The 11,353-nt window shown below is 38.6% G+C and overlaps 1 protein-coding gene across 1 annotated transcript in view; it reads left to right on the top strand.

The window, feature by feature from the left end:
- The window catches only part of EIF2AK4 (eukaryotic translation initiation factor 2 alpha kinase 4), a 104,640-nt gene that overhangs the window by 73,247 nt on the left and 20,040 nt on the right, over positions 1–11,353 (top strand). Inside the window, exons 22-27 of the mRNA XM_008573718.1 lie at positions 1,569–1,644; positions 2,082–2,203; positions 4,505–4,554; positions 5,526–5,694; positions 6,755–6,871; positions 9,128–9,193. Coding sequence (XP_008571940.1) covers positions 1,569–1,644; positions 2,082–2,203; positions 4,505–4,554; positions 5,526–5,694; positions 6,755–6,871; positions 9,128–9,193 — 600 coding nt within the window. The remainder of the gene's footprint in view (positions 1–1,568; positions 1,645–2,081; positions 2,204–4,504; positions 4,555–5,525; positions 5,695–6,754; positions 6,872–9,127; positions 9,194–11,353) is intronic.

Consider the following 11,353-nt stretch of genomic DNA (forward strand, 5'->3'; position numbering starts at 1 on the left):
CCCCCTACCCACCCACCCAAGAGATAAAGAAAGTACATTTAGAGACTGATGCCTGGCCCAGTAGTGAATAGTAGTGAAGCTCCCAGTGCTGGCTCTACATCCAGGTCACCTGTGACACTCTCTGATAATGCAGATGCCCAGGCGCCACGGCATAGCTGGCGGCTTGAATCTCCAGGTGTGAGTCACTTCAAGAATCCCTTTAAAAGCTCCTGTTTGGTTTCTGAAGTGTAGCCAGGTTGGGGAGCTTTTAACGTTTTATTTCTTTAAAAATAAATGGTTTGAAGCAATATAGCAAAATGTTACAACTTGATGAAGTTGAGTAGGTAGATAACAGATAGTTATATTCTCTATATGTTTCTGTATGCTTAAACTGTGATATAATTTTGCAAGATAGAGCAGCAGAGGAAGTAGTGGTAAAATTTGTGGAAGATCGGGCCGGCCCGGTGGCGCACTGGAGAGTGCGCTCCTTGGGAGCGCGGCGGCGCTCCCGCCGAGGGTTTGGATCCCATGTGGAGACCGGTCCGCTCACTGGCTGAGCGCAGTGCAGGCGCGACACTGAGGGTTGCGATCCCGTTGCCGGTCCCCGGTATGGGCGCGACGAGGGTTGCGATCCCGTTACCGGTCAGTAAAAAAAGACAAAAAAAGGAAAAAAAAAAAAAATTGTGGAAGATCAATACAGATTTTAGGGACGAAATACTTTTGAGGGTTGCGATCCCGTTACTGGTCAGTAAAAAAAGACAAAAAAAGGAAAAAAAAAAAAAATTGTGGAAGATCAATACAGATTTTAGGGACGAAATACTTTTTGCTGACTGGCAGTATTAGAAATATATTTGCAGGATTATAGGTGACTGTTTTTATCTTTTTGCTTATCTGTTGTTTCTATGTTTTCTATAGTGAAATGGTACTACTTTTATAATAAGAAAACAAGTGAAAAAGAAAGCTCCTGACAAAATATGTAAATGCCATATTGCTTCCAAAATATGTAAATGCCATTTCTACAGTGAATCACCCTAGTATGTGGGAGGTGGCCCTGAGCCATCAGGTGTTCATTGCTACACGGTAGCCCTAAGCATCCTCAGGGAGAACAGGTATGTTTGATAAGCTCTCTCTGAAAGGCATATATCAACATGCTTACAAGCTTGGACTTTGAGCCCAGGTGGCTTTCCCACTGCTGGAAAGGTTAGCTCTTGCATTTTGAAACAGGACATACTATAAGACCTGTGGTCTCTTCCCTGAATACGTTCAGAGGGACTGACTTGTTGAGATCAGATCTCTTTTGTGATCCTGGGAATAAGCAATGTAATGCCTACTACAAGCCACAGATTAATATTTTAGGGGATCCCTTTGATTAAGCTGTGATGACTTTTTTTTTTTTTTTTTAAAGATGACTGGTAAGGTGATCTTAACCCTTGGCTTGGTGTTGTCAGCATCATGCTTTCCCAATAGAGCTAACCAGCCATCCGTATATAGGGATCCAAACCCTTGGCCTTGGTGTTATCAGCACCACACTCTCCCAAGTGAGCCACAGGCCAGCCCTTTTGATGACATTTTAATTGGTCCTATTTTAGGGCAACTTCTCAATCCGGACAGCCAAGATACAGCAAAATGTGTGTGACACTATCATCCGCATCTTTAAAAGACATGGTATGTCCTTTTTTAAAAATTACATTCCTTCTCATAAGATGTTTTTTGGTTTTTTTCCTTTTCATTGTTAGAAAGTAGTGTTAATGGATTTGAGTACAACCATATTTTACTTTTAAATTTAGTTACAACTAATTGACCACACGTGAAATTTAAGCTTAGTTTTTGCAGTTCAGCTTGTTAAGGAGAAACTGATTTGAATATTGCAACCTTGTTACAAAAGATATAGTTGGTTTGTGGAGTCAGAAGGAAGACTAAGTTGACAAACTTAACCCTACATGAGCCCTCTATTTGTAAATTTAGAAAATTGAAGAAAACATGATGATGATTTCAATGGTCCCTATAGCAGATTACTTAACTGCAAGTTTGTGTTCATTTTAGGTTGCCTCCTAGGAAGAATGAGAACCTGGTAATTAGTTATTTTTTCTAATTTGGTACAGGAGCTGTCCAGTTGTGTACCCCACTACTGCTTCCCCGAAATAGGCAAATATACGAGCACAATGAAGCTGCCTTGTTCATGGACCACAGCGGGATGCTGGTGATGCTTCCTTTCGACCTGCGGGTGAGGCTGGAAACAGTCTGCTGACAGTCTTGTTACCATGTCTGGTCACAGAATAGAGTCTCTCTGAGAAGATTGCTCCTATTGGTCATTTTCCCCCAGGCTTATATTCTGTCACCTTTAGGAAATGTATTCTTAAGGGTGAGAGCATTAGAGAGTTAAGTAAACATTTGACCCTGAATGAATCCATCTTGCTAATAGTGCAAGTTATGGCTGTAGGAACTGGAACCCTGTGTTGCAGGTGCCACATGTTCACCTCAGTGTTGAGCTCCGCCAAGTGATCATAACATGTTAACCTGGTCAACTCAGGCAAATAAGTGTAGTTTGGTTTTTTTACTTCTTGTCTAGATCTTCAGTAAAATCCTAACCTGTTAACGTCTAGAACAATTAAATTCTTGTAAAAGCAAGTATGTCTGCTAATTGGGTGTGCTGAGTTTTACCCATACTTGCTTTCTTCTGACCCCCAGAGCTCCCTCTGACAGCAACAATCTTACCAGTCATTCGCTTACATAGCGTTGGCTACTAGCAAGCCATCTGTGACACTGTATGACAGACCAGAGGAAAACACTCCATGTGTATGACAGTCAAGGGTGTAATACCCCTAATGTACAGAAAGCACTTATAAGTAGTTACGCAAGCAAAGGATATAATCAGGCAATTCTCAAAAGAGAAAATGCACATGGCTGATAAACTCCTGAAAAGCTGTTCAGCCTCACTAATAAGGAAATGCAAAGGTTTCTCAACTTCATCCTTCAGACTGGCAAAAATATTTAAATTATCATCATCCAGAGATGACAAGGGTATATAGGAAAATAGGTACTTTCAGATGTTGCTGATAGGAATGTGCATTGCTAAATCTTTAGAAGAGTAACCTGAAAGTTTCTAATAAAATTTTTAAAAATTTTATGCACATGCTATACCCTTTGAACTAGAAATCCCACTTTGAGGAATTTATTCAAAGAAATAAAAAGACATTAATTTATGAATGTTAAAAGGATGTTTATTGCCCTATTATCATGGTAGTCAAAAACTAAAAACAATCTCATGTTTTTCAATAGGAAAATGGTTGAATCACTTGCCGTCAATACTATGGAATATTAAGGAGCTATTAAAAAGAAAATTTAGACCTATATTTAGATCTAAATTTAGATCTATAAGATGAAAATACATATAGGTTTTTTAGATATATTCATATCTATATTTGATCTGTAGGAATATCCATGGTAAATTGTTAGCTAAAAGAAAAAAGTAAGTTTGCACTTGATATGTATGCAGGTATAAACTTGCTCTCAGTTATGTGAATGTTCGTGCACACCAGTTTGTGTATATCACCAAAGAGTAAGGTGTCAAAGAATAACTCAAACCTTTCTGGAGGAGATAATGGAATCAAAGCTTTTTTTTTTTTTTTTTAAATATCTGTGTTGTGTGGCTTATTGCAAGGACAGGTTTTTGCTCTTATGATTTAAGAGGAAATATCTTCCATATTCTTGGCTTCTGTTTTTCTTTTATAGTAAATAAAGTGGTTTGGGATTATTTTGAGGTAAAGGTGAATAAAAAGCACATCAGACATTTGGGATCTGTTAAAGAGAGAGTAAAAGTACAACCATTTATATAGCTATACTTAAAACTGGTTTCTTATTTTCTAAATATTAGGAGACTAAAGTACAGATTTTTAAACATCAGCTGCCTTTCTGTGAGCTGAGACTCAAATGCAAAAAATGAAAAGTGCTCTGTGAGAATTTGACCCATTAGTTAATGATACCATGTCAGATCTCTTGGGGCAATCTGACAATGGTTTTATAAGTTCATAAGTTCTGACTCTTATTTGTAGGTAGTTATTAAGAATTTCTCCTAAGACATTGGTAGGAAAATCAGGAAATTCATCTTAAAAGATAATACCCATTATGACTGCGTTATCATAAATAACTTCTTTTTTTTAAGTTCACTGGTAACCAGATAAACTTACAGCGATTTTAATTTGGCAGAGTACAGTATATTTAAGGAAAAGTGATTTTTTTCCAAACATAAAAAAACTAAGAAACGCCGTATATATAATGTTGATGGGATGGGTAGCAGTGGAGCCCACTGCCAACTAGAGCACTCAGGAACATTTCAAGAAGTGTGAATGGTGATTGGTGCACAACTCTGTGAATAGCCTAAAAACCACTGAATTGCATATTTTTAAAGGGTGAACTTTATGGTGTGTGAGTATATGGTATATTTCAATAAAGCTGTTATTAAAAAGCAGGAGAAGTGTGGTAGTTGGCACATCTTGACATTGACCTTTAAAACTTTGTTTTTCAGGTCCCTTTTGCAAGATACGTGGCAAGAAACAATATACTGAATTTAAAACGGTAGGAAACAGTAGGGGGTTCTACTTGATAGATGTGGGAAAGAAACCAAGGAAGAACGTTTTATCTTCTGTTATCCTTACACAGTAAAGAATTCTGGGTTCAAAGTACTGAGCTTGGAATATGGTCAAAAAGCCCAGCCACAGTAACACTTTCCATAAGGTGGCTAGGACTGGTGGCCTTCTCTTTGGAAGGAATGTGGCAGTTAGGTACCGTGGCGTTCCTGCAGTCTATTTTGGGCTTTCTAAAATGCCCCCAGGCAACATAACTAATTATTTTCACAAATGGTTGCTTGAAAAAACATCTGGCTGTTCTTGGTCACTGTTGACCCCTTTTGAAATTTAATTGGAGGGACAAATGGCCAATGATCTCTGTGTGAAAACTGCCTATAAGGTAACTGAACAAAAGCTGCCTGTAGAGAAGTAGAGTAAACCCAGCAGGAACGCTGAGCTGAGCACTGAGGATCTCCAGGCACTTAGCATTGGAAAAATGTTTTCTGTACATTCAAATACCACAGGAGTTGAACACTGAGATCTTCGTATATTGGAACAGTATTGTTGTCAGTGAGTCACCCTCCTTTAAAGCTCCTTTCTTCAACTGAAATCAAAGCTCTTTATGTGCTTTTATTCTAGCTACAAGTGAACAATTAATAGTCAAAATCCTAAGGTATGGTATTCCTGTGTAAAAGGCAATCAGTAAAAGTAAAATTATTTTTTTGTGTGTAATTTCATCTCTATTTCAGACATTAAAAAAAAAAAAATTTAAGCCCCATGGTTTAATGGTGGCAGAACTGGGAATTGGAACCCAGATCACAAGGCAAGGCTATTCTGGGACAGATCTCTCTTTAAGCCCTCTTGATCATACCACTGATTAATTTTTTCTCATATATGTATCTTTTATCTTATTCAACAATGTCTCATACATATTGGTTTCCAGTAAGCAATGACCCTAGAAATCTGGATTTCTCTCTCCAGATACAGCATAGAACGTGTGTTCAGACCTCGCAAGTTAGATCGATTTCATCCCAAAGAACTTCTGGAATGTGCATTTGATATTGTCACTTCTACCACCAACAGCTCTCTGCCCACTGCTGAAATCATCTATACTATCTATGAAATCATCCAAGAGTTTCCAGCACTTCAGGTTCATATTTTAACATTCTGAGATTACCCCCGCTAGAGTCCTTCACCAAGTGTGGTGGGCAAAGCCACAGCAACTTCAGACCTGCTTCTCGGTTTGTGCTGGCAATGAATCACATCTTCCTAAAGTAACTGAAACAAGTTTGACAATGTTGCTTTCAGGGCTCATCTCAGGCTCTTACCTCTACCTTAGCAGGAACTGCTTTTTGTTTTGGGGGATAGGTATTGTTTCTCCATTCATTCTTCCAAAATGCAAGAAATCGGCTGAGATTCCTAGGATACATATAACATGTTCATACCCTGTTCAGAACCATCAGTGGCTCCCTCCTACTTCCAGTCTCTTAACTCCCCAACTTATCTTTTCACCATGTTTGCACACTACAGGGACTGCTACCTGCTCTCCTCAGGCCTCCCCTCCCCATCCGACACATATGCCCTGTGGTCCCTGCCTCTGTTGTTCAAGTGCTCCCTTGCCTAGAAAGTCTTTTCTTTACCAGCCGTGGTTTGGGCCCTTCTCCCCAGGAAGCCTGACTGCTCCCTAATGGATTGGTTGACCATGTTTTCTTCTCAGCTCTCACAGTTCTTGGTATGGGACAGCCACACACAACCTTGAGTCAGGTTCGTTGTTTTCTCTAAGCAGAGTGTGTGTTCTTTCAAAACAGAGCCCACAGGTCCCCTTTTCCATATACCCCATTGCACCCAGCTCAGCACACAGCTCACCACTATGTGAATGCTCGTTAACTGACTCATGTGGGCAGAAGTACTGATAAGTATTCGGCCAGCCTGTGCTATAAGTCAATTACTATTGAACTAGATTCTTGCTTTTTATTCTAGCTGAAGACCAGTCAGTATTTTTGACACACGTAATTCAATAAAATTAGATTCTACTCTCTGACTAAAACTATGTAAAAAGAACATATATGAAAAAATAAACTAGGAGGCAATATGCTTGAAAATCAGTCCTTCTGTTGTGTTAGGATGATAAATTGGTGGTAAAGGTCCAGATTTGGTCATGTACCTATATTTCATAATGAAAATAATCATAATTTTTCTCTGTATCCCAGGAGAGAAATTACAGTATTTACTTGAACCATACCATGTTATTGAAAGCAATACTCTTACATTGTGGGATCCCAGAAGATAAACTCAGTCAAGTTTACGTTATTCTGTATGATGCCATGGTAAGCATTTAATTACCTTGACTTGACGTTGAAGGATGATAATAGTAATAGTTCATGGTTATTTTCTTACTGATGCAACCATAAAACTGAGTTGGGGGCTTTATCTCCTTCCCTCATTACTCTAAGGTGAAAGAACCAACTGGCTTTAATTACAATTGAGCTTTTTATTCTGTATTAAGCCCTGTACTACTAGTAACCTCCAGGGTGGCTTTTTTTTTTAAGGGTAACTTCTAATTTTAAAAGATCAAATTATCTTATTTAATTTGTAAGGTAATAAAATTCTTTATTAACCTACTTCTTACAGCAAGAAATCTCTGAGTAACCAGTCCTGATACTTGCCAATAATAATTTTTAAAATAGTGACCTTAATTGAGCCCCTGTCCATATGCCAGGCATCGTTCTAAGCTCTCTATGTGGATGCACTGACTTCATCCCCACACCAGTGCTGTTATTGTCCTTCCTTTGCAGGGGCTGAGAGAGGGAATGTTAGTGTTGAGAATAAAAGATAATATGCCCTGCACTTAGTTCTTCCAGCCTGCCTGTGCTTATCAGTAAAGTCATTTATAGACTGGCATTGATTGAATTGGGGGCAGCAGCTTAAACCTCTGCTGGAGCCTCACTTACCACCTTCTTTCTGTGGGACTGGGGCTATGGCACCTCCAGTTACCCTTCCCTAATTTAGCCACATTGTAGTATTTATTACTTTGTAGTACATGCACAGATACAGAGCCTGAAGGGGAAACATTGAAAAAAGAATGTCATGATATGATGCTGGAATGGAGATGAATGCTTATCTCTGCTAATATCTTTTCCTATTAAATTTTGTTTTCATAATAAGTAAGAGGCATCCAGGAGTTGCAATAATTAACCGTGCGAGACAGTCTATGATTAAGGCAGAATGAATAGTGGAAGTCCATAATGGCGTATTGTCTTTTATACTCCAAAAGGCTGAACTAGCTTTTTTTTCATCTGATAAGTACACATCAAGGACCCAAACTTTACTGTTTGTTTCTTAGTGGTTTTTTCCTCCCCACAATGTGCTGCTGCTCTTTGGCAGTGGCAGATGTAATATAAAGTCAGTTGGACAGTGGCAGAAACCCCAGGGATTATGCAGAGCGGTGTCAGCTCATTCTTGTTCATATCCCGTAGCCACAGCCACAGTCCATTCACCAGTGTGGGATGAGATGCTCAGAGACTGGCTTTTACCAGGGGAACATGGATCAAAATGACTCCCTCCCTGCCTTGGCCCTGTGCTTATCAGTAAAGTCATTTATAGACTGGCATTGATTGAATTGGGGGCAGCAGCTTGAACCTCTACTGGAGCCTCACTTACCACCTTCTTTCTGTGGGACTGGGGCTATGGCACCTCCAGTTACCCTTCCCTAATTTAGCCACATTGTAGTATTTATTACTTTGTAGTACGTGCACAGATACAGAGCCTGAAGGGGAAACATTGAAAAAAGAATGTCATGATATGATGCTGGAATGGAGATGAATGCTTATCTCTGCTAATATCTTTTCCTATTAAATTTTGTTTTCATAATAAGTAAGAGGCATCCAGGAGTTGCAATAATTAACCGTGCGAGACAGTCTATGATTAAGGCAGAATGAATAGTGGAAGTCCATAATGGCGTATTGTCTTTTATACTCCAAAAGGCTGAACTAGCTTTTTTTTCATCTGATAAGTACACATCAAGGACCCAAACTTTACTGTTTGTTTCTTAGTGGTTTTTTCCTCCCCACAATGTGCTGCTACTCTTTGGCAGTGGCAGATGTAATATAAAGTCAGTTGGACACTGGCAGAAACCCCAGGGATTATGCACAGCGGCGTCAGCTCATTCTTGTTCATATCCCGTAGCCACAGCCACAGTCCATTCACCAGTGTGGGATGAGATGCTCAGAGACTGGCTTTTACCAGGGGAACATGGATCAAAATGACTCCCTCCCTGCCCAAACAGAAATGCACTGGTTAAACCTGTCCAGATCTGGGCTGCCTCACCACTCAGCAAGTACAGCTCTCCCCTTTTTACTTCTTTTGTGTCAGGGTTCTTCAAATTTTAAAATAATGTTAGTGATGGTTTTATGTGAATTGGGAAAAAACTTTTTTTAATGGCAGGATTAAATCCATCCTTTACAATTAGGAACAGTTTGTCCAAAATGAAGGATATAATTAATTGTATAATTAGCCTGGAAATTGTATCTTGTTCAGGGCCAGATTTAGTGAGTCTCATCGTCAACTTTTTTCTTCTGCATTAGACAGAGAAGCTGACAAGGAGAGAAGTGGAAGCCAAATTTTGTAATCTTGCTTTGTCTTCTAATAGTGTAAGTACCTTCTAATGGTCTTATGACAGCTTTCTCTGTCATTTTGTGATACCAGAAAATGTCACCAAATTCTTGTTGCCGTAACGTGGCAGCACTTTCTACCACTTCACAGATGCAGTTTTTCCCTCGAGTGTTAGGTACCATGGCAACCTCTGGGATTAGGAGAAGAAAGAAACTAATGCCATTATCAAAGACTGCCTCTCCATGCTTCTTCTTGATGTGTGTAATCATCCTGTTCTTTCTCAATCACCAGATACTTTTCTTTTGCACCCTTACAGAGCCGTGCTTGGCAGAGCTTCCTGCTCAACAGGTCTAGTACTAGTTGTCCTCTGCAGAAATAGATTATATAGGACTAGAATGAGGCACAGAACCCGCAGATTCTTCTAGGTATCTTCCCCTCCCCTGACCCTCAGGTCATCTAACTCCTATGTGTTGAGTTGAAGCTCTTTTTTTTCTGGTACATTTCCTACTCCAAAAATCTTACATTTGATCCCATCAGCAATAAGGAAAATATTATGGGATAAACAGGTTGTCATATTCTCTGTACAGACATCAGATTGATCCCAGATCTTTGGCACAGTAACCAACACTTAACTGAGTACCTGAACAACAAAAGACAACAGGGATTTTGTACATTTTCCCAAACATTTATATAAGCGTTTTTGGTTTTTTCTTTAACTTTCCCAGAACCCTTCAAGTCCCTGGTCTGACATTCAATTACATGATCCTGTAGTGATCAGCAAAATTCACGTGTGGGATAGATTAAAATACAATTATACACAGGCCAGGCAGAGTCACTCAATCTTTTGGACACCTACAGTATGGCAGGCAGAGTGCCGGGGAAATAAAGAGGGGTAAGTTGAGGAGTCCATGGAGATCATTCAACTTCTTAATTCATACCGGTCTTTAAAAAGTCAGGAGGGCGTATGCGCAGCATATATCTGCCTTTTATAGGGTACATGTAAACCACAGTTCAGAGAAGTCACCCATTTGCAGGTAGGAAAAGTAAACCAGATGCATGGCACTAGGAGTTCTGAAAATCGAGCCAGATTAAATCTTAAATATTTCATATTGGAGGAGATATTAATTATATGCAAAGTGACCTAATAGCATAATATTCATATATGAAGAATGATATTTATAAATACTCTAAGCATGTACACAGCACACACCTATGTATAGAAATAGTCCTGTGTATAAATAACACAGGATCTGCTCAATATACTGTCCAGTTCAGTGATTCTCTACCCAAAGTTTCAAGCCCAAAAGATTCTTTGAACTGTCATATTTCAAAGTCTCACAAATGTCACACACTTGGACATGATAGCTGCATTGGTTGGTAAAATGTCAGCTTCTTTTCTTTTTGCTAAATCTCTACCCACTGGTCATTTTATGATGCTAAGCATTAATAGGAAGTCATACATTTCCTTAGTTTAAAAATTGAAAAATAGTATCTGATAAAGGCATTTGGTACTTTCATTATTTTAAAATAGAGCTCTAAGGATATTAGAAAGGGTAGTAGAAATATTGCAAAAGAGTTTCAAATATCCAGCCCAGTCTTCTTATTTTACAGATGAGACATCTAAAACCCAAAGAGATGTTGTTATCTGTCCAAAGTCACATGGAGTTAGTTGATGATAGGGTGAGGACCAAAATCTTGTGATACTGGTTCCAGTGCTTCTGGTAGTTTATTAATGTGGTAATTTGATGTTAAAATTTATTGAGATTAAATCATTTTTTATTTTTTTGTTTTGTGGCTGGCCGGTGCAGGGTTCCAAACCCTAGACCCATGCTCCAACCGAGTGAACCAGCCAATGAAAAAAATTTTTTTAAATCAAAGACATTATTTTGGTAGTTTCCTAATGAGGTAGTTTAAAGTTAAAATTTGAGAAGAAATCATTTTTTATTTTACTAAGAAGAAAAAAATTTTAAATCAAAGACATGGTTTTAAGTTTAAAATTTTTATCTTTAATATAGTAAATAGATTATAGGAGATTTTAACATCTTTTGTATTTTTTAAAAAATAGAAATTATTTATGATTAACTATTATGTTAAGCTCTGTTAAGCTGATTCTTCATTCAGCTTAGTCTTCCTGTGCGAATTTATAGATGAACCAGGTTTTGCTTGCTTGTGGTCTTAAAATAGCTATAATTTTTTTT

Source organism: Galeopterus variegatus, unplaced genomic scaffold (assembly GCF_000696425.1).
Source record: "Galeopterus variegatus unplaced genomic scaffold, G_variegatus-3.0.2 Scaffold959, whole genome shotgun sequence".
NCBI lineage: Eukaryota > Metazoa > Chordata > Mammalia > Dermoptera > Cynocephalidae > Galeopterus > Galeopterus variegatus.